This window comes from Salarias fasciatus, unplaced genomic scaffold (genome assembly GCF_902148845.1).
Source record: "Salarias fasciatus unplaced genomic scaffold, fSalaFa1.1, whole genome shotgun sequence".
In the NCBI taxonomy this organism is placed as follows: Eukaryota; Metazoa; Chordata; class Actinopteri; order Blenniiformes; family Blenniidae; genus Salarias; species Salarias fasciatus.
In genome coordinates this window covers 1,962,106-1,985,767 of record NW_021941374.1, presented here as the reverse complement: position 1 = coordinate 1,985,767, position 23,662 = coordinate 1,962,106, and the positions used below count along the sequence as shown (strand labels likewise).

Below are 23,662 nucleotides of genomic sequence, written 5' to 3'. Positions count from 1 at the left end.
GTGAGGGCACGCTGGATCTGCCTCCCAACCAGCCCATACCTGGAGCCGACCACCGGGGACCGCAGTCCCATGTGTTTGTGGCAGACAAGGCCTTTCCTCTGTGCACCAATTTGATGCGCCCCTTTCCCGGACGTGGTGGCCTAACCCCAGAGCAGCGCGTCTTCAACTACCGCCGCTCCCGGCCCGGCTGGCGGTGGAGGATGCATTTGGGATTTGGTCGTCCCAGTGGAGGATGTTCCGGTCTGTGCTGGAAATCCACCCAGAAGTTGTGGAGAAGTGCGTGAAGGCAACCTGTGTTCTCCACAACTTCATGAGGATGTCAGCAGATTGGCAGGGACCTCCAAGGGGAGCAGGAGAGCCTGAAGAGCCACTTCCAGGTGTGGGGCGGATGGGAGCCAACAACGCGACCCAAGAAGCCCTGGACGCCAGAGAAGTGTTAACGGCCCACTTCTGTGAGGAGGGAGCCGTGACGTGGCAGCCAGCAGAACAGTCATGTCCTCACTGGACTGACCCACAACAGCTCTTTTCAGAGCTACTCATAAATCCAAAGAGCACATCTCCTAAGATATAATTTCAGCATCTGTATTTACTTACAACTTGTATGATGTGTACATCTATTATACATAGACTGACATAATTCAAGGTGTTTATTTCTTTTAATATTGATACTTATAACTGACAGCTGCTCATTAAATCAATTGACTAATGATATTCTAATGTTTTGACCAGCACCTGTATGTAACATTCATTCTTGTAGAGAATTGTCAACTAAATTCATCCTGTTTGCAGGTAATGTCTGCTGGACTCTTCTGCTTCCTCCGACTTCTGGTTCATCACAAGCACATCCTAGCTTTTCCAAGGTGATAAGTTGAAATAAAAACATAAATAAAGATGTTTGTAATCTCTTATTTTGACTTTGTTTTTTCCTAATGACTCTGGTAACATTACATAAAGTGAAATGTCTACAAAATACCGTTTGATCAGCAAGCATTCTACAAAGGATGATATTGGTGCTTTCATGAAAAAACTGACAAATGGTTGCAAAAAATAAAATTTTCATTGAAATAACAGAACTATTTACAAAGGAATAGAAGGGAACCTGCTTGGAGAAGGTGTGGTGGAAGAGGAGGGACATAACGCAGAATCGGTTTCCTCTCCTGCAAAACGTGTCGCCTCATTCAGTAAAACTACTGTGTTGGGTCCAATGGTTCCAAATTGAGAAAAAGTGCTGTTTTCATACAATAATTTGTGGATTTGAAATTTAACAAACTCTTAATTTTGAGTTGGCACTTTTTGCAGGAGAGGATGGAGAGAGGAGGAAGTGCTGGTCTTCAGGCCTTCAGGCCAGCCAACAGGTCCTGCTCATACCTGGACACGTCAGAGTCCTGGTGGAGCCTCTTCCAGGTTCTTTTCTTTGGCGCACCTTTAAAGAACATAGACCAATGAGAACATTGACTGTGAAAAAATGTTTAGCAAAAACTTGGTTGTAAACATGGTTCAATAAATTGTAGCAATTGATTTCAGTCACGGCTGTATACATTACATAAAGTCACAAGTTAAACTTTTGGAATGAAATGACTGAAATAAATTATATATTTTAATTTTTAAAACAGCAACTTGAACATACTGAGGCGCTGTTCATAAAAATATGTTTCCATTTCAGTAATTACATTCAAAAAATTGTATAATGAATACAATCATTACACACAGACTGACACGTCTGTTATTTTACATCTTTTAATATTGATTAGAATTGACAGCTGCTCAGTGAATTCAGGATATTCTACTTGTTTGATTTGCACTTGTATGTACATACAATAAATGAAATTCCTTTATTTCCAACCTCCACAAATACCACTGCACACCTGAAGGCCTGGGAGCAGAGGAAGGGCCAGCTGAAGAGGCAGAAGAAGGAGCAGCAGCCGCCGGTGGCTGTGGGTCTGCTGCCAGCTCTGTCCCGGGGCATGGGGAAAAAAGAAAAGCTACACACTAAAAAATGTTGGGTCATTTTATTAACCCATTTGCTGGGTTATGAAATCAGTAACCCAATTTGGGCTATTATAATGCGTTTGGAGTTATTTATTGCAACTCATGTGTTGGGTTACAGTCCAACAGACCCAACATAGATTTTTAAACTCAGCACATCGGTTGTTTTGACCACTGTTGGGTTGTCAACGGGTCCAAAGAAATTCAAAATAAATACTTTAAACATTGTTGACAAGTGTGTCATTGCATACTGTATTGTTTGCATGACCAAGTATAGATTGAATTTTAAAAGGTTTTGAAAATTAGCTGTTTACAAGATATGTATATTATATACATTTCTCTAAGCATCGACGTGGCCGCATGGTGACGCAGTGGTTAGCGCTCTTGCCTAACGGCAAGAAGGTCCTGGGTTCAAGTATTGGCTGGGGCTCGGGCTCTTCCTGTGTGGAGTTTGCACGTTCTCCCCGTGAGTGTGTGGATTCCCTTCAGCTACTCCAGCTTCCTCCCATGGACCAAAAACATGCATGTCACTCTAAATTGCCCATAGGTGTGAGTGGTTGTTTGTCTACATGTGTTAGTCCTGTGACAGACGGGTGACCCCGCCCTCACCCACAGCAGCTGGAATTGACTCCAGCCACCTGTGACCCTGAGAAGGAGAAGCAGCATAGAAGATTAGGCCAATGTGTGTAGTTGAATTAACACAGAACTGTAGTTACTTTTACCCAGAATTTGGGCACATTCAGCCAATACATATGGTAAAATTGACCCAGGGCTGAAATTGATTTAATGCAATATTTGGGTTAAATATGAGCACAGTATTCTAGCCTGGCATGCCAGACTGACCTCATATGTTACACACAGACATCTCCGTGTATCCCTGAGCATGGAGAGACAGTCTGGCGTGCCAGGCTAACAATATTCAACCCAATCATATGGTAGAATCGACCCGGGGCTGAAACTGATTTGACCCAATGATTGGATTTAATTTGTGAACCCATCTGTTGGGTTAAAAACACCAACCCATTTTGTTGGGTAAAAATGACTACTGTTGGGCTTGATTACCTGTTGGGTTCAAAAATAAACCAATTTGGGTTGTTTTTTACCATTCATTTTTTTTAGGGTGTATGAACAGGGACAGTGTGAATTAACATAACTGAGTGATGCACTGTGCCAGATGTATACCACTTGTGGTAATTTAAACCTCTACAAAATGTAAAACCTGCACCTGTGAACAAATATATATACCGTCTCTGTTCTTTGTGCTATTTCACTTCACAATTAACATGATTACTGCTATTTCTACTGCTTCTAATGCAAAGACTCTACTGTTGCTGCTAATGATTGTGTCAAAAAAAGGATCAAGGTTGAAAACAAGTCAGACGAAGTATTTTCGCGTGTACATTTTCCACCAGATTACAGACTGATATTCAGCACCTGACATGTCTCCTGCTGCTGGTTCCTCCTCCAGCTCCTCTGGCTGGTTGTACCCTGCTGCCTGCTCCTCGACCCTCCGCGCCGGCATGTTGCCCGACGTCTCCCGCGGGGTGATGTGGGGGTCAAGGAAGGACAGGACAGCAGAGTACTTCCACCTCTGTGCTGACCCTCCCTCAGCTCCACTCTTCCTCCTCTCTTTCTCCTTCTTGAACTCCTTCATGTATCTGTCCCTCAGGCTCTTCCACCTGGTTTTGCATATTTGCTCTGTACAATAAAGTCGTTTCAGCGGGAAAGTAGCAGTGGCTGTACATTGGACTGACTGAATATAGCATACAATACGACATGACGAAAAGTTTGGACACTTACCAGAGATCCCGGTCTCCTCACTGATCCTTCTCCAAGCAAGTTCCCTTCTATTCCGGTCTCTATGTTCAGGACGTGCTGGGTTGTACAGCTCAGGGCGGCCACAAGCAGCAACAATAAGCTTGTCCTCCATTTTTCCTGTTCTGTCTTTTCCCATTCCTCCGATCCTGACGTAAGAGCGTCACAAGGAGGGGCGTCTTCCGCAGAGTGCTCGTCTGTGATTGGATGACGCTCTGCGTTGACGCTTCCAAAGTTCAATATTCCCAACGCGCGCTCGAAACGCTCGAAAAGCGCCTGACGCGCGTTAGGTCCGTTGAAGCTCGTCCACCATAGACTTTGAATGTAAAAGCAACGTCCGTGACGCTTGTAACGCGTCCGGTGTGAACGCACCTTTAGTCAGGATGTCGTCATTATGAGCACTGTCAAGACTGTCAGGAGTCTGGATCATCTGCCTAATTTATGACAATCAGTTGAGTTCTTTTGCTTCTTGAACATATGGGCTCGTTGGTCTAGGAGTATGATTCTCACTTAGGGTGTGAGAGGTCCCGGGTTCAATTCCCGGACGAGCCCTTCAGTTATTGTTTCATACTAATGGTTTCAGCATTGCTCATCAACCAGGATCCCTTCGAGTTAAATTTCAGAGGATTCTCTGACTTTGTGTTGGAGGTTTGGCTGATATCATGTTCATGACCAGCAGCAGCATTTCCACTGCCAACAAGGAGACGGAGCCGGACAGTTTCCACAAAGTCTCCTGCTCTCTGGTTTCCACAGCAATGGAGCCTGAGAGCTCCAGAACGTTCCACCTTTGAGAGCATGTTTCTAAAAGATTGTGTTTTCAGAACCTGATATATAAAGTTTTACCACAAATATAATTCTGGATCAAAGCGACTGACAGACTGCAACACAGGCACTTTTATTAACCACCAGCTGCACAAAATAAACGTGAATTTTCCAGGCACATGGAAAAAAGTGGGATGAATTAAAAATGTGTTTGTAGAGTTTCATCAGCTGTCAAAGTGATTTTAGTTCAGAGAGAAACTGGAGGAGGTCAGAGCAGACTCCCTGAAGAGCCTCACCATCTGGAAACATCTGCTTTTCATCACTTAGTTCAATGTGTGTGAATCCTGACTGACTGCTACTTGTGTTTTCATTTTCTTCCAAATGTCCAAAAACCAGTTTTCCTTGTTGGAGCAGATTCCTGACTGAGCACACAGTCTCCACCAACCTGGAGCTGGAGGACAGAGGTGATGCCAGACATTTCATGGATTTCATTGGTTCCCTGCAGACACAGCTGAGCAAGAGGCTCAACAAGGAGATTGTTGCTGAGTGGATGGTCTAATGACAGTTTTAACAACACTTGAACTGGACAAAACCTGGAGCAGATTAAACCAGCTATGTTGTACTCTCACAGTGATAAACTGAAGTTGAATCAATGATTAGAAAGAATGAAAGTGAATTAACTCCTTTATTCCTAGTGCCTTGGTGCCGACGCGAGTGGCAGCCTCAGCAGCTCCATGCATTCTTGCACTTTCTTCCCCTACTTTTCAGTTTCTCTGAAATACATCAGTCTATCCTGTGGATGTGGATACTTCGATACTGAGACTTGTTTATCCACGCAACTTTTTACACTCTCTGAGAGCAAAGGCCCACACTGGCATGGCTCTGTATTTACCTGACAACGTCAGGAAGCTGTACCGAGGCTGCAGAGTCAGTGCCCCCCCCACCACCCACCACCCACAATCTCAGCAGCTCAGGTATGCAAAGAGCGGAGGAGACTATGAACCAGCAAAGCTGTAGTTACAGATGGAGTATCCCCTAGACTGCTGAAGGCCTGCGCACAGGAGCTGAACCCCAGGGTTCAGCTCCTGTGCGCAGGCCTTCAGCAGTAACTCTAACCTGGGTTTGGGACAGGAGAGGGTCCCAGCTGTGGAAGACATCGTGGCCAACAATGACCAAGCCTGGACCTACACACACCACGCACCTTAAGACACACACGCACTTTATTACATATTATTTATATATATTTTATATAAGTGTTGTAATCTGTCAATCTATGGATTTGATTTTTTTTTTTTTTTTTATAAAGTTTTAGCATTCTACCAGCTTGGGTATATACTTCTACAACTATGTTTCTATCTGATAAGCTGCTGGAAATATGAATTTCTCTTTGAGATTAATAAAGTGTCTATCTATCTATCTATCTATCTATCTATCTGTCTGTCTGTCTGTCTGTCTGTCTGTCTGTCTGTCTGTCTGTCTATCTTTTTATCTATCTATCTGTCTGTCTGTCTGTCTGTCTGTCTGTCTGTCTATCTTTCTATCTATATATCTATCTGTCTGTTTATCTATCTATCTATCTATCTATCTATCTATCTATCTATCTTCTTCACTGACATACCATGACTTAACTCACTTTATGGTAATTAGCTAAAAACGCGAATTAAAATGCAAATTAATGATATACACTTCAATAAATCCTCTAATATAAAACGCTATTTTTCAATCAGTGGTGTCAAATATATATATATAAAAAATGCGTATTTTGTGTTCAAAATCAAGTTTTAAGATGTTATCAGAGGCGTCTATAAGCTATAACTGCATTTCCCAGAATCCCTTTCGCTCGTACTTCCTGTATTTACTTCCGGGTTGCGGAAGCTCCGCGTGTAAACAGTGTCATAACGCGGTTTAAACTCGTTTTATTGTTTTTTCAGGTGAATGAATGTGGCGACATGCTCGCGGGCGGGTTGTTCCGGCTGTGCTCCTCCTGTAGAGGTGTAGTTTCGGGTGTAGCGCGGGGCTCCGGCCGGTGGAGGACAGTCCAGGGACGGTCGCGGCACACCGGCTGGCTGGAGCTGTACGAGCGGGAGTCGGTGCAGCGGTACCTCCGCCGCCTGCTGGAGGAGCACGAGGAGCTGAGCCGCAGGCTGCAGCGCGCGGGCCCGGAGGAGGCGGAGCGGAGGCTGCTGGCGGAGCGGCGGCGGAGGCTGCTGCCGGTGGCCGCCGCCGCCAGGAGGCTGGAGGCGGCGGGGAGGGAGAGGGAGGAGCTGGCGGCGCTGCTGGACGGTGAGGAGAGGGGGCAGTTACAGATCAGTGTAAGTTTGGGATGTTTCCATGGCAACAGGAGGGAAACCTTTTTATAAAAAGTTGCAATTTAGTTTTCAGAAAGTTCAGGTTTTCCTTGATTCCCATGGAATGGAGTGATTGTTTTTGTGTGTTCAAGAAATTCAGTTTTTTGCTGTTTCCATGGAGACAGAGTTAAAGCGTTTCAAAAAAGCTGCTCTTCCCTGTGTTTCCATGGAGATGCAGTGACATCATTTTCAAACAGCTGCTCTTCCCTGTGTTTCCATGGAGATGCAGTGACATCATTTTCAAAAAGCTGCTCTTCCCTGTGTTTCCATGGAGATGCAGTGACATCATTTTCAAACAGCTGCTCTTCCCTGTGTTTCCATGGAGATGCAGTGACATCATTTTCAAAAAGCTGCTCTTCCCTGTGTTTCCATGGAGACCCGTCCGGCTGTACAGACGCTGACCTCACTCGGCTGCTGAAGGAGGAGGAGCAGCATCTCTCCAGGAGGACGGCCGTGTTGAGGGAAGAGGTCAGAGGTCACACTGCTTCCACACAGCTCTCACCCTGTTTCAACAACCTTCTCCTCCGTCCTCAGTTAATCCAAACCCTGGTGCCGGGCGACCCTCTGGACGGCAGCGCCGTGGTGCTGGAGGTGGTGTCGGGACGCACCACTGGAGGTGGGGGGAGTCGGGCTCCAGTGGGACCGGGCTCCAGAGGGACCGGGTTCCAGTGGGACCGGGTTCCAGTGGGACCGGGCTCCAGAGGGACCGGGCTCCAGTGGGACCGGGTTCCAGTGGCACCGGGCTCCAGAGGGACCGGGGTCCAGTGGCACCGGGCTCCAGTGGGACCGGGTTCCAGAGGGACCGGGTTCCAGTGGCACTGGGCTCCAGAGGGACCGGGCTCCAGAGGGACCGGGTTCCAGTGGCACTGGGCTCCAGAGGGACCCGGTTCCAGTGGGACCGGTTCTAGAGGGACCGGGCTCCAGAGGGACCGGGCTCCAGAGGGACCGGGCTCTAGAGGGACCGGTTCTGGGCGGACAGGCCCTGATGGCTCTGTGTGGTTCCAGGTGACGTCTGTCAGCAGTTCACCAGGGAGATGCTGGACATGTACCGGGGCTACGCTGACTACAGGAACTGGGACTTTCAGGTGTTGAACTACAGCCCCGCTGAGCATGGTGAGAGACGGCCTGTTTCCATGGAAACATCAGAGATGATGTCATCTTCATGTTGGTGTTCGCATGACCGGTTAAAGTGTTATGGAAGAGTTGTGTTTTCCCCCGTCTCCATGGAGACGGAGTGGAAGTGTTCTCAAAAAGTAGCTTTTTCCCCTATTTGCACAGAGCTGGAGTGTTTCAAAGCGTTTTCAAAAAGTGTCTTTTTCTTCCATTTTCATAGAGACAGAAAGAAACGTTTTTTTAAAAAGAAGGTATGCTTTCCTCTGTTTTAACATCAAATTTTTGTTTTAAAGGGATGCTTCAACATTTTGGCAAATTCGCCCATTTAGCGCAATTCCTTAGTCACTAGAACAGCATACTTACTGTTTCTGTGAGGTGAGCTGTTGTTTATCCAGAGGTGAGTTGGGGAAGGTTTTCAGGACGGACACAATGGAAGTGGGTGGTATTTATGGTTCCCCTCGTCAAACTCATCAAATACACAATCCAACAACCCCAAAACACTTTGGTGGACACGTTATGATCCACACATTCACTACGCTGTGGAATATTAATGCAAAATTACCAGACTGAGTTGTTTATGTGAAGATTGCTCAGACGGAACTACTTACTAAACATGGCGTCTGGGCGTAGTGATTTCAAAAGAAAAAGTAGTTCCCAGTATTTGCTTCAGTGTCGTAACGCTACAATATTATTTGTTGGTGTTCCACAGCGTAGTGAATGTGTGGATTATAACGTGTCCACCAAAGTGTTTTGGGGTTGTTGGATTGTGTATTTGATGAGTTTGACGAGGGGGAACAAAAATACCGTTCACCTCCATTGTGTCCGTCCCAAAAACCTTCCCCGACTCACCTCTGGATAAACAACAGCTCGCCCTCACAGAAACAGTAAGTATGCTGTTCAAATGACTAAGGAATTGCACTAAATGGGCCAATTTGCCAAAATGTTGAAGTATCCCTTTAAGGTTTCACATTATAGAAGCAGTTTTCAAAAAATGTTCATCTGTTGCTATGGCGGTGGACTGAAAGCCTTTCCAAGAAGTTGCAATTTTTTTCAAAAAGTTGCATTTCACGCCGTTTCCATGGAGTCAGAATGAAAGCGTTTTCAAAAATTGCATTTTGGTCTGTTTCAACACGGAAGTTTGGCTTTAACTTCCCACCCAATAGAAACAGTTTTCAAAAAGTTGTGTTTTCTTATGTTTCCGTGGAGACTGAGTCGCCTTTTTCACATTGCCATTGAGACAGATTGAACACATTTTCAAAAAGTAGCCTGTTCCTGTTTTAAAATGGCATTTTTTAAAGTCATGGAAGCAATTTTCAAGAAGTTGTTTTGTTGTATAAACAAACCTCAATATGCCTTAAAAGTATTGTATTTTCATCACTACAGATTTTTAATGAAACTAAAACACACATAACCCTGTTGCATTATGGGTATTTTTTGAAGATTGATGCTTTCTGTGATATTTCAACTTGATGGTTTTGTCCTGATTCGTGGCCTCTGGCGGCCCGTTCCTGGCCCCGTGCCTCCGGTTGTCAGGCGGCCTCCACCACGCGGCGGTCCGCGTCGCCGGGGACGACGCCTACCGCCTGTTGAAGCACGAGGGCGGGACGCACCGCGTCCAGCGCATCCCCGAGGCGGGCCTGTCGTCCCGGATGCAGCGGATCCACACGGGGACGGCGACGGTCGTCGTGCTGCCGGAGGCGGGGCAGGTAACCGCGGCGACGGAGGCGGGGCGTCGCCGTGGAAACGGCTCCCGACGCTCCTGACGCTCCTGCTTCTCCTCAGCTGGACGTTCAGATGGACCACAGGCAGCTGCGGGTCGACACCTTCAGGTCCCGGGGGCCCGGAGGCCAGAGCGTCAACACCACGGACAGCGCCGTGCGCGTCGTGCACCTGCCGACAGGTACAGAGACACCCCGTTTCCATGGAGACGGAGTGAGGGGGTTGCTTTCCCTGTTTCCATGGAGATGTCATGACCTCGTTTTCCCTCTCCCCTCAGGGATCAGCGCCGAGTGCCAGCAGAGCCGCTCCCAGCTGAAGAACCGGGACGGCGCCATGCGCGCCCTGAGGGCCCGGCTGCAGCAGAGCATCATGGGAAAAGAGACGGAGTCCAGGCTGGCCGCCCGGAGGCAGCAGGTGAGCGGGGACCCCGCGGGGAACGAGTTGTCCGGTGTTTACTGGCTTACTTTGTGGTCGTCATGGTTACAGGTGGGGAGCCGCGCTCAGGCGGAGAGGATTCGAACCTACAACTTCAGCCAGGACCGGGTGACAGACCACCGGACGGGGTACAACACCCGGGACATCAAGGTCAGGGGCTGTTTCCATGGCAGCGCTCACAACTTTATGAAAACGTTTGGTTTCCGTGGCAACGGTCACACATATAGAACACAACTTTATGAAAACGGCTCACCAATGAAACTTTTATTTTTGCTGCAGTTTGTTTATTGGATTTTTAAACCACATTTCTTCCAAAGCGAATTTCAAAGATCAATAACATGTCAAATATAAGAACATAAACAATTAATATATCAAATATGTAAATATTAATAAAGTTAAAGGAACAATTAAAGCTCGGGTTGGTGATTTGAATGAGATACATTTTTTTAAATACTGGTTAAAATGATCTTTATGACCTGATGGGAAACAATTCATGGCGTGTTCTTAAAGTAGTTTGGAAAATATCTGCTATCTACAGCAGGAGGAAAACGGGAAAAACAGCAACCAATCGTCTTGACGGGACACCTTTTTTTAAACCAATCAAATCCCTTCGCCGTTCGACCTTCCCCCTGCGCGTACATGTCAATGGCGTGCACTGACCCTGCTTCAGTGCGCGTAGAAGGACGGAGCGTCGTTGCAGAATGGCGGAGAAGAATGTTTGGGGCTTTACTTACCGGTGAGTGCGCCATACTTGGCATAGTGCAAATAAAGAAAAACGAAGAAACGAAGCGCTGAGGACAGGTTACGCCAGGAACGCACTGGACGCGCGCGGAACGTCTCTGCGTCTCCGCTCCCAACGGAGCTCCTCCAATGGGGTGGGAGCTGGGCGGAGCCTTGGGGAGATGCTACATTCGTGCTACATGCTAGTTTTCCAAGATCGCCAACCCTAGCTTTAAAAAAAGAAAAAAACAATAAACCACCCAACCAACCCCACTCCCTCCCCTCCCGGTCACCACGATCTGCGTGAGCTGACAAATAAAATGAGTGTTTAGAAAAAGAGAAAAGAACAACACCAACTCGCTACGACGTGTATACGGATCAGCACCACACACACAGTCACATGACTTCATGAAAGGAGGATGTGAGGTGTGTGATGTGAGGAGGATGCTTGTCGCAACTGATGGGCCTTGAGTTGCTAATGAAACTTTGTGAAAATGGTCTGTTTCCATGGCAACGGTCAAACGCGGCAACCGCGTTTTATAGAACACAACTTTATGGAAACGGATCCCGAGGGAAACTTTTTGAAAATTTTGAAAACATTTCCTGTAAACTGGGTAGAATACTCCACACCAGCTGTTGCCATGGAAACCCAAGGCTGTTGTGAAAGTGAAATAACTACACCCTGAACTGTTGTTGTCTCCAGGAGGTGATGCGGGGCGGCGAGCCGCTGCACCACCTGATCCAGGACGTCCTCCAACACTCGGAGAGACGAGCTCTGCTGGAGGCCGCCGAGTCGCCACGGCAACCGGCCCACTGACTCAACCCTGATGCTTCTGATAAAAACACTGACTCCAGACAGTCAATCACACCCTGTGACGGTGTGAGAAACACTCCGTCTCCATGGAAACGAAGGAGAACTTGGATTTTGGAAAACGGTTTACGGCTGTGATCTGCAGTCTTTTCGTTCCTGCGTGCCTTCTGACAGCGTTCTCTGCAGAGCTGCCGCTCCGCTGCGTCCTTAGCAACCAGTCACGGTTGCTAAGGACTCTGACCTCCGACCTGGAAGGAAGTTGATGTGCGTCACGGACTGATTTTTTTCATCAAGAACAGAGTTTTGCTCTTTATCTAATAATAATTGTACACACATTTTTCTTCTGTGCAATTAAATAAGAACTTCATTTTATATTTAATATTTATTTGTTTTCAATTCAGCACTATTTCAATACTGCTGGAACAAGTCGATTCCTCCTCTGCTGTAAATCTATCAATAAAACAATCAATCTGTCTGTCTGTATTGATATATTATATCACAAAGTTAAGATCATACCTTTAAAATTATTTTAATATTTCTGAAGATTGTGAAGAATTAAAGTAACAAGTGTATGTGTGTGTGTGCATGTGTGTGTACACGTGTGCTCATGTGCGTTTGTCCCTATGTGGACCTCCTGCATTGTGTTCTTCATAAAATAACCCTTCTTGATAATAATGTTTTTTTCTTTGTGCACTGAGGCTTGGCAGAAGACTGCTGCCACACAGTCCTTGAGAGGAGCTCCAAAAGGTCACTGAACCCTCTGAGGTCTCGCTGAGACACGAAGCCTGCTGTGACCTCTGACCTCTGCTGCTGTTGTTAGCTCTCATTTGACCTCTACAGCAGATACAGGCCTGAAACTTGAACTGGGAGGCCTCTGGAAACTATAGTGTCCGGAGTTTTGAAAGAATTTTTTTTTTTGACCCAACGTCTCAGGTTCCCCCTCCCTCTGCTTTCATGAGCGACCAAGCCACGCCCCTCTAATTGTGCACGCGAATTATCCGTCGGGTGAAAATGAGAGCCTCTGAGTCCTGCAGCATCCTCCATGTTGAGCTGTTTACGGTGGATGTTCAGCAGACGGTGGATATATCTGCTGCAGAGCTAACTCTCCTCTGCTGGGCGAGCGGCCGTGCTCTCTGGCTGCTCCACACGTTGATTGACAGCATGACAAAGCGGAAGCTTGAAATCTATTGGCTGAAGCTGACCGGCGCTTTTTGGGATAAAATGAGGGTCTATGAGACGAAGGCGGGGCTCATAAATAAATTTTTATCTTGCTTTATGCTAATATTATGTTATAGTATTGAACCAGACTGACACATTTAAGCTCTGTTAAAAAATGATACATACGTTGGAAACGAACAGAAACTCCGGACATGAGCTTTAATTGACTGAACTGGACATTGCAGCAGCAGAAAGGACTCAGTGGAGTCACAGCACCACAGATGAGATCCTGAGGAAAGACAGAACAACATACTAAAAATTTCAGATTTGTAGGTTGAAAGACAGGGATTTTATCAGCTGATGACACTGCAGAGAAACAGGGTCTGTGACCTTTACCCTCGCAGAGCCTTTGTAAGCAGTCTGGAGGATCAAATCCTGGTTCTGCTATTTCTGTCTGGGCTATCCATCCATCCATCCATCCATCCATTTTCTATCGCTTATCCGGGGCCGGGTCTCGGGGGCAGCAGTCTCAGCAGGGATGCCCAGACTTCCTGTCCCCAGACTCTTCCTCCAGCTCTTCCTGGAGGATCCCAAGGCGTTCCCAGGCCAGCCGAGAGACATAGCCTCTCCAGCATGTCCTGGGTCTTCCCCGGGGTCTCCTCCCAGTGGGACATGCCCGGAACACCTCCCCAGGGAGGCGTCCAGGAGGCATCCTGAACAGATGCCCGAGCCTCCTCAGCTGCTCCTCTCGATGTGGAGGATTAGCGGCTCTACTCCCAGCTCCTCCCTGGTGACTGAGCTCCTCCCTCCTCTTGCCATATGTAGCCCCTGTCTGGGCTACATATGGCAAATTTTATGCACCGAGTCAAAGCATATGCTGTGAATTTCAGCCCTGTTAGTGCTCAGATCGAGGCCCGAGCGCTGCCCAGACAATCCACGAACCAATCTGAATGAGCAGCTCCTCAAAGCCTGGCCGGGTTCAATGTGTTCTGTTAAACTCTCTTTTCAAAATATCAATTTCTGCATTTAAAAGAGAACATTTTATAACCAGGATTTGTGGAGGGTGAATTGAGGTGAATCCACCTGCACAGCCTTCCAGCTGGACTGGATTTATAAAGGGAAAGAGCTGCATGGTTTATAAACCAGAGGATGTTTCTGCTTTTGGTGCTGGTAGACTTTTAGTGTGGATCCTCCACAGTGTGTGATCAACGAGGCCCCTGGCCTGCAGAGTCCAACATCTGGTTCTTCCTCCTCTGAGTGAGCAGCATGGAGCCGGAGCTCCTTCAGCAGCTGTGTCTCGCTGGTAAAGCCAGGTGTGGCTTCGTTCAGCAGTCTGAACCTGTGCTGACGCTACGGGGTTTCCCTCCACGTCACTGGGGGCCGGTCGCTCCTCCACCAACCAGATCATCACTCTGAATCTGAGGAGGGTTTCCACACTCGTTAGCCTCAATTTAACTTCAACTGGAATACATCAAACTAATCACTTTATTTTCCTCTGGTGGACAGACTTCCTCTTTGAGCATACTTAAAAACCATTTGTATGAGGGAGCAATGACGATAGAAGGGCTCGTCCGGGAATTGAACCCGGGACCTCTCACACCCTAAGTGAGAATCATACTCCTAGACCAACGAGCCCACATGTGTGAGAAATAGAAGGACTGAACTGATTGCCATAAAGCAGGCAGGCGATGAAGACTCCTGACAGCCTGGACAGTGCTCATGGAATGACGACATCCTGACCAAAGGAAATAAAACATGAGTCATGATGACTTGAAGAAATTCCGCTGAAAGTTCAACTTGTATTGGAGGATTTGGAACATGATGGTAAATTTGACCTCAAACTTCAAACAGTCCAGCAGGACACAAACAGGTGATATTATTTGTTTATGTTTAATAAATCTCAGATGGTCCTGTGGTACGATGAATCCTGTGCTCAGATCTGCACTCGTTTCTACACAAGAATGACAAATGAGGCCGTTGTCTGCAAAGGTTTCCATTAGAAAGTAGGAGTTTGTCAGCCGAAAGCCTCCTTTAAAGCCCGACAGATTGGACTCAGAACGAGATCAGTCAAAACACAAGCGTAAAGTGACCTTGATGACCCCTACACTGCAGGAACCAGGACACTGCGGTCACATCTGACTTGAAGGAGAAACCATGGCTGTGATTCCAGCTGTAGAGACGCATTTACTGAGAACATCTGGCTCACAGAACGTCATGGATGAAAGCAGGTAGAGAAAAGTCCTGTTGGAGTGGATTCTCCACCTTTCAGTAACGAGGTGGAGCAACACACCATGGTCAGCCCACTCTTCTCTTCCCTCTCTGCATTTCAGTAGTCTCAGATGTCTTCCTCATGAACTCACTGACTGCCAGCTGTTTTCAGAGCAGACAACCTCTCACTCCTAGACGTTCTCAATAAGACCCACAGAACACTGACTTTGATGACTACATCAACACTGAAACTATCGAATGAAAGACTAAACTGTCTTCTTTCATCTGCGAAAACAATTACATTTCTACTTTTTTCTGTTCTTTAGTGATCAGCAGTAGCAGATAGGTAAGTTTCACCAAAAACAGCTCTCTGACAAGTAAAGGAGAAAACAAGCTTTTAGTGAAAAGACAAAAAAACAAGCAGAAAACTGACTTTGTGCTCAGATTTCCTCCTTTAGTGACTCCTGAAACATCTCAACAGTTGTTCCTTTCCTGACAGCAAAATAAAAAAAAAAACCCTAAGATAAGGGATTTTGATTGCAAAATAATCATTTTTTGTCAGCGATAACTATGTAAAATTTAGCAACAAAAAAAACTCAACATTTCAGAGTGACTGTGTGTGTGATGTGTGTGCAAGCACTACCTGTGTTTCCCCTCCATCTACAAGTAATAATGGCTCCACATCATTCCATGCTGGTGTAAAACTGTCATTGTCAGGGAAGAACTCTGTAGCCCTGACTTTGAACTGCTGACTGTCTCTCCACGTCCATTCTCCCTCCCAAGGGAATTCCCTCAGTTATCCTCTATTTTGGTTTATACGTATTCACCCCCGAGCGAATGCATCCACAGCCACAGAGCACACCAAAAACACTCTGGACAAATTAAAAATGAAATCCCCAGATGCCCCCAAAATCATCATGGGTGATTTTAACCTCTGCTTAGTTAAGGGTTTTTACCAGTGTGTCAACTGTCCCATCCATCTGGGAGGAACTCTGAATAAATGCTATGGTTCAGTCCTTAACGCTTACAGAGCTGTCTCCTGCATACTCACCGGTGGTGGAGAGACAGAAGAAACCACCAAGTTTATCAAACAGCGGACTCTGGATAGAATTGCTGAGTTGCAGGGATGCTTTGAATCACCTGACTGGGGAGCCCTGACAGCCTTTTCCAAAGACGTTTGTGAGAAAGTGGAAACAGTCTCTGCATACTTTTCCTTCTGTGTGGAAAATATCATTCCCACTAAAATGGTCACAATATTCCCAAACAAGAAACAGTGGAGGAAGAAAGACCTGAAAGAAGTTCTGGACAGGAACAACAGAACTTTTTTCACTGCTTCTGAAGCTGAAAAGAAGGATGTTAACAGAGAAGTCAAGCAAGTTATAAAAGCTGCTGAGCTGAAATCTAAAATAAAGTGGAGTAGTGCTTTGCTCAACGGAACCTCCGCACAGCATGACCAGTACTGTGCTGAGCAGCTTGAGATCATTGACTCACTCAGTGGGTCATAGACTTCCTGACCCACAGGTCACAGAGACTGAAGGTAAATAACTCATGACCTATCGTCCTCTTCAGCTCCACTGGGGCTCCACAGCGCTGAGTCCTCTCACCAATACTCTTCATAATCTACACAGACCAGAGAACACATAAGAACTCAAGTTTCGTGTCGTGTTGCTGTGACGACTCCACCCACACCAAGTCGGGACTGAGTGGAGTAAGGCTGACAAGGAACCAGTGGAAAAGGGCTGATAGAGCTGTCCATGGTGCTGAAGTCTCAACTTCATACAGCTGTGAGGGACTTGATGTGAATGACACAAACACACACACACACACACACACACACACACACACACACACACACACACACACACACACACACTTTCAGTGACCCTGTCATGATGAGTAAAGCCACATCAGCTGCACATCAGGCCGTTGTGACGTCTGCACCAAGCTTGTAAGATGTTCTGCTAAATTGTAAACATACCAACATGTTCCAGAGAGAACAACACTCACACATTAACATCTGAACATCCCTGATCATCATATCAGCTCTCGGCTGGCAGCTTGTACATCATATTATTAACTTTTGGGAGAAGTCTGTATCATTTCTGATCATCTCATAGTTGGTATTTCTGTCAGGCATGGGTAGCTGGGATGGTGGAACATCTGACTTTTAATCTGAGGGTCCAGGGTTCAAGTCACTGTCCAGGTGCTGCAAGGGAAGATTCTGTATTCTGACAAATCCTCCTTGCTGAGGGTTACATTGCTACTGTGTCTCTGTGGCCAAAACCCATGTCCTGGTGAAATGCTAATTTCAAACATGAGAAGTCTCTGAGATTCTGTTGATATTGAGAGAATGTTCCTCTGTGACAGCAGGCTCACACTGAATACGGTGCATCTCCAATACCGAGTTACCACAATACTGTCTCTCATCACGCCTCCGGTGTGTCTGCAGTCCGCTGGAGGAGGTTGCCAGATCCGTTGCTGTCTCGCCCAAACAATATGAGACCCGTTTAACTCATAAGAAAGTAGCCCAAACTGGCATCTCAGATGAAAATGCACATTAAAACCATGAAAACCATATTTGCATAATAAAAACACGTCATAAACACATAACCATTTCACCCACCCGCCTGACATGTTAAAAAAGAACCCTGATTTGGCAGAAACGCCCCCAATCTGGCAACACAGAGCTGCAATTTTTGTGCAATTTTGGTGTCGTTTTACTTTCCTACAGTGATGAAGTACAAAACATAATAATTACATTGTGTTCTTTGTTCTGTTTTCTACCAGAAGAATTACAAAAAAAAAAAATTAAGGCACAGATTTTATTTTGAAATCACTTATTTTGGAACATGTATCTACCATCCTTACTAGCAGTATGATTCTCGCTGAAGCTGCGAGAGATTCCGGGTTGATTCCTGGACAAACCATTTGAGTTAAATGTCAGAAGGGTCTCTGTCTTTGTGTTGGAGGTTTGTCTGATCTCATGTTCATGACCAGCAGCAGCATTTCCACTCTCAACAAGGAGACGGAGCCTGAGAGCTCCAAAACGTTCCACCTCGTGAACAGTTTCTAAAAAGTAGTGTTTTCAGTGTCTCCAGCACTGTTGTGGTGTAAACAGACACCAAAACACAGTGAAGGTTTAGTGTTTTCTCTTGAAGCCTCTGCAGTGTAAACGGCCTTATTTTCAGGCAGCAGACCAAAACAGTGTTGTCAGACAGAAGAGCTGGAGGACATGGTTCCTGGAGAGAAGCAGAACTGAGTCCTCCAGTGGTTTCATTTAGGATGTGAGGGACTCAGCAGCAGTCATGGCTGTGGGACGAGGAAACTCTTTTCTAGACTCTAGACTGGCCCTCTTCATGGTGACCGTCGGTCAGGACTATTGACAATGTTGAAATATTTGATCTCTGTATAGGATGCTCTCTCTATAGCTCTGCTGCCCTGATCTGAGGCTGTCAGCCAAACAACAGCTGCAGTGGTGCAGGTCATCCAGACAGAACTGCAGAACCAGGCTTGTTCTGTTGTAGTGCAGCAGGACAGCGTTACTCTGTGAGTGACTGCTGACCACAGTGAACCGTCCGTTCTCAGAGATGACAGCAGACGTGTTTCCACACAATGTCAGTGGACATGTGCTGTACTGACTGAAGATGCTCTCCACTCCATTTCTCAGACTGATGACCCCCTGCTGTCGATGTGTTCACCTTCAGTGAACTTCACGGAGCACTGTGTCAGCAAAAGTAAAGCCTGTTCATCCATCACTCGCTGCTGAGGCAAATCTGGAGCAGACAGCAGATTTGGCGCATGACTCAAGATGTTCAGGTCACCTAAACTTCAGAACAAGTCATAACCCAGAACCTGCAAATGATCAAGATCATGTGTCTGAACAGTGTGTTCTGGTGGAAATGTGTGTAAGGCTCAGCTCAGCTTTATTGATACGCTGCATCCTCTGTACACACACCGCTCTGTGTCCTGGTTAAATTCCTTCAGCCGCCTAATAGGATAAGACTTTGAGTGCTGAGTCATCTGAGGAAAACAATGCCATCTGTAAACAAACTTCTTCACGGCTGTACCCGGATTACATCTCTCACCCATCTGCCCACTCCAAATCCTCCACCGTCTGCGCTCTGCCTTCCTGTTTCAGGATGCCATCAGGAGATTCTGCCAGCGCAGATCTGCAGACGAAAACAAACAAAGCCACGTCAGAGTCTCCAACTGATGGGCACAGGTCAAGATGTCCTTCTGCACAGACTGCCAGAACATTAAGATATACAACTGCTTATTATGGAAGGGCCTCTCACCGAACGGAAACAACCCATGGAAACACTTAGCTTCATTTGAATGGTCAGAAAGAATCTGAACTGGACTGTTGCCCTCTGCAGGTGCAATATTAACAATATCCCCGAAATACTGTGGGTCAGATCAGTAATTAACCAAAGAGCCCTTCTTATCTCTTGGTGAATGAATGTGTTATTGTTCGTCCTTGCATATTGTGTGCACATAAAGTGCATATTGCGTGAATGTAACTGGGTTCTGACTTGAGTGGTTCAGCCTGTTGCTGGGGGTTGAATGGCGCTCACGGTTCCCTGCATGGATGAGCTGATTTGCCATTCTGTACCTGAGCCAGACACCACAACCTGATATTGACCACAGAAGCTGATTCTCAAAGGCTGTTATATCCTGTGCTCCTGCTGAAGTCGGTGAAATTCATAAAAGAAGATCCCTTGTTGTGCTCAGTGCTTACACCCATGCACCCCCAGACGAAGCCATAAACTCACCAAAAGGTCCACAGTGCAACAACACTGGTCTAAAGCTTCCTCACCAGTGTCAACAGGCATGAGACAAGTGTCCTGAAACATGCAGTGCTGCGGTCTGTCACGGAACATTTCATCTTGAATTATGCCTGAGAACAATCTGTGTATCAGGACATGGTTCAGCCTTTCTGTGACACCTTCATCTCTACTTCCTGATTCAACCTCTTCCTCATCTTCCTGCCTACAAAACTCAATGACCCTTTCTTTATTAAAGCCAGCGTCCCGATCATGAATATTCTGTAAATATTATAGCACCTCTCTCACCCCTGGAATATCTACAAACTCATACTTGTGGAGTCCCTCAATTGTCAACTTCCTCTTCAGTGACCGGTCCATGCTCCATTCTGACCCCCTTTAGGCAGTGCCAACATTTTCATGAACGGCATATGTGACGAGCTCAGGTTCTGCTCCTAACTCTGTAAGCATCCCAGTTCAGGAGGAGTGGGATCAAGCTGCAGGTCATTGATCCAGCATTCAGCTGGCGTCTCACCTTTACTGACCTGAGAATGTCACATTACTTTGAAGCTGAGCTTGACACAATCTATTCCTGTGTCTCCTTTAGACCAAAAGGTAGAGCTGCTTTGCTGCTGTCTAGTGCTGAAAGTATTGATGAAGCTCAGGAAGCTGTGCTGCTGTCCATTTCTGATCCAAGGAGACGCCCAGAAACACCAGCCAGAAGAGTCCAGGAGGATGAGAAAGTACACATTCTCTCAGTCCTGCAGTACAAGTCGACTGTCATGTCTCATATATATAGATTCATTGTTAGTGAGGATGAGATTGGATCCAACAAAGCATCAGACTGAGTCAGTTGTTTTGATCTTTTGAAAAGTTTTCCGTTGCACTCCTGACCTTGGTTTGTCCAGCTGTGCTCTGGTGTGTCTGTCCCACTCCCACCTCCTCCTCCTGCAGCCCAGGCCCTGGAGTCTGGCTGTGGAAAGTTAACATGGGGGAGTTGGGTGTGTGGTGTAGGATGCAGGAGTGGTCACAGGGTCACGGACTGCTGACCTCAGCCAGGGTATCGCTCAACTGACGCTGAAGTAACGGCGACTGCTGCAGTTTGATCTGTGGCTGTTTTCACCCCCTCTGAAGACAACTGCTTGATTTCCACCAGGCAAGAGGAAAATGAAAAACATACAGCAGGGATTTTTATAAGTCCACAGTTGGAACAACTGATGGTGACACTTTCTGGAAGTTTGTCCTTTGATATTTAGTGTTCATCCAGTGTGTCAGAAATGGGTGTCACACACACAAACAGTTCAAGGGTCCCTTCATCCAGTTCAAAGAGAATTTCTCAACATGATTTCCCCCTTTAACAGTATTAGTTTGCCTCATGAGTTCTGATTCAAATAACTCAGTGAGAAACGTGTTAAACGTGTTCTTCCCACTGCTGTTTCTGGAGTACACAGCTAAATTTAATCTGATATTCCTCTGGAGACAAAGACGTCCTGATGCTGACATGGGCTGTTATTGTAGAGAGGGAGGAATGGAAGGCAAGTGATGGAGACGGACAAAAACAAATAATCAGCCAAGTGCTGAAGAAAATCAAGCTTCTGTTTAGTTTGCTTGCTGCACCAGGACTTTCATCAGGCTCCATCTGAACTTTGTCTGATTGGTTCAGCTGTTTCCACTCCAGGGGCTTTTCCTCCTTGCTCTGAAGCTTTTCCTTCATCAGAGGTGGGGTCCGCACATCTTCTTCCTGTTCCTGTTTCTGAACTGGAAAAACAAATTAAACAATGAGCATGTTAGCAGTGCTGGGTGATGGCAGATAAGATGATCTGTGGAGATCCAGCAAGTCCTTCATCCTTCAGATCAGAAGCCCCTTCGCCCAGATTCCAGGTCGTTCCACCACAGTGGACCATCAGGACATCTGGCACTGCTCTTCCTCCAAGGCTCCAATGGAAGAAAGATGAGGTTTCTCCACACCAGGCCCTCCAGACTAACCACTGGACCCAGGGGTCCACACTCAGGTTGGTCTTCATGGTGTCCCTCGCTCATACTTCTGCTCTCATGTTGTAGTTGTCCTCTATGATCCAGATTCCGGGTCCTGTTGAAGGTCAAATGAAACCTGAGCCCCTGAGCTGATGGTGACTGGACTCACTTCTTTAGTCACATCTGGTTCATTTTACCGGAGTCTGCTGGGCACTGACTGGATCATGGGTATCATTACAGTTTAAAGCTGTCTCAGAAATTAAAGCTCTGCATCTGAAATCACTGAAGTCATGGATTGAGTTCTGCTCTGTGATTGTCTTCATATTCAGACTCATTTGGACAGAGTTTACAGTGGTTGTGATGCCAAGGCGATAGCTGAAAGCTCGACTGGACATGGCCCAAAAACTCAGTGTGTGAATCGCTGCTATGGCATTTATGTAGTTCTTTTGAAATGTTTGTTCAATGCGGTTCCAGATGCAGCTTGACCATCCGGCGCTCAGGGGATCCCTCTGAGAGAGGAGGTGATAGAACCATTTTCTACTGAATGAGAGAGATGAAAGAAATGATTGGCACTCAGACACAGCAAACATTCTCTTCCCATCCCACTCAGAGCCTCAGCATGCAGGAGAACATGTAGCATAAGAATGCTGCTGCTGATGATTTTAAAGGAGCCCCTGCCAAAACCCGTAGTGCCAAATGATGACCGGGACGAGTCCTGTCACTTAACGCTCAGCCTCGTCCCAGAGCCGGGACCAGGGAAGACAGACTGGAGGCCAAAGTAAGAGTTTTCAGCGTCACAGGGAAACCTGACAGGAGGCAGAACTCTGGAGACTTCAACCCTCCTCCACAAACAGCCGGCTGGGGACCAAGTCCTGATGAGAGTAGACCCTGGACCTGCATCCCCAAGACCACCTGGGCCTTTTACACACATGCTATGTGGGACTGGACCACAATAGGATGATGTATGATGGAGTAGCATGAGTGTTCTTCTCTTGCTGACACGCAGTAACAACACTCAGCGAGGCAGATCAGAGTGTGAATAAACAGACTGCTGAAGAGAGACACTTTTTCACAGGGACGACAACCCTTGAAAGGACTAGACATTATTAAGTATGTTAGCAATTGGAAAATATTTTCTTTTTATGAAACGTGTCCAGTTACACATAATCAGAGACAGAAATATCAATCAATCAATCAATTTATTTTTGTATAGCCCAGTATCACAACAACAGTTGCCTCAGAGGGCTTCAAGATGTTACATTTGTCGGTAAAAGTAAAAACAGTGAATAAGCATAATGTTAATATGTCAATATTTACAGTAACGAGACAGAACGAAGCAACCACCGCCTTCGACCCTCACATCCGGCAAGAAAAAACTCCAAAAACCCAGTGGGAAAAGAAGAAATCTTGGGGAGAACCACAGTATGGAGGGATCCCTCTCCCAGGGACGGACAGCTTTGGCAACAGCTAGCATGAGACAATAAGAAGTAAAGCCTAGGACTATGTTGAGGACAGTCCGTTGGACGGTCCAGCACAAGAACCACGGATCCCAGCAGTAGAACCGAAGCCAGTCCACGGGCAGGACCGACAGGGGTGTCCTCCCGGTCCGGACGGAGCTTGTTCATAGGCCTTTGTAATAGTGGAGTCAGCAACTGAAACTGGAGAAGACTCCCCCTCGAAGGGGGGGACAGCAGGTGAAAAGCAATGAACGGACTAAAGGGAATAACATTCAGACATTAGAGGACAGGGCTCAGTGCACCGTACTTCCCACAGCATTCTAGCTCCTGGGGCAGCTTTGTGGATACTTAACTGTTTAAACTAGTATTTAGTTAGTATAGTTTAGTTTAGTT

At 46.5% G+C, this 23,662-nt stretch overlaps 1 protein-coding gene and 2 non-coding genes across 4 annotated transcripts; 2 read left to right on the top strand and 1 right to left on the bottom strand.

Annotated features, from left to right (window-relative positions):
• The first annotated feature begins 4,281 nt into the window (after positions 1-4,281).
• Positions 4,282-4,353, top strand: trnap-agg (transfer RNA proline (anticodon AGG)). The gene has a single exon. It is a non-coding gene; the product is annotated as a tRNA-Pro (tRNA).
• Positions 4,354-6,438: 2,085 nt separating this feature from the next.
• mtrf1 (mitochondrial translational release factor 1) lies at positions 6,439-12,209 on the top strand. Of its 2 annotated transcripts, XM_030087152.1 has the most exons (9): positions 6,439-6,846; positions 7,288-7,379; positions 7,446-7,527; positions 7,917-8,024; positions 9,558-9,730; positions 9,807-9,924; positions 10,021-10,157; positions 10,230-10,328; positions 11,602-12,209. In XM_030087152.1, exons 1-9 carry the CDS (start codon positions 6,513-6,515, stop codon positions 11,713-11,715), a joined length of 1,257 nt encoding a protein of 418 aa, XP_029943012.1. In that variant the 5' UTR covers positions 6,439-6,512; the 3' UTR covers positions 11,716-12,209. The 2 variants fall into 2 exon arrangements, with proteins under 2 accessions (XP_029943012.1, XP_029943011.1); XM_030087151.1 differs by having other exon boundaries at positions 7,288-7,527.
• Positions 12,210-14,430: 2,221 nt separating this feature from the next.
• trnap-agg (transfer RNA proline (anticodon AGG)) lies at positions 14,431-14,502 on the bottom strand. Its single transcript has one exon. It is a non-coding gene; the product is annotated as a tRNA-Pro (tRNA).
• Between the last annotated feature and the right edge of the window lie 9,160 nt (positions 14,503-23,662).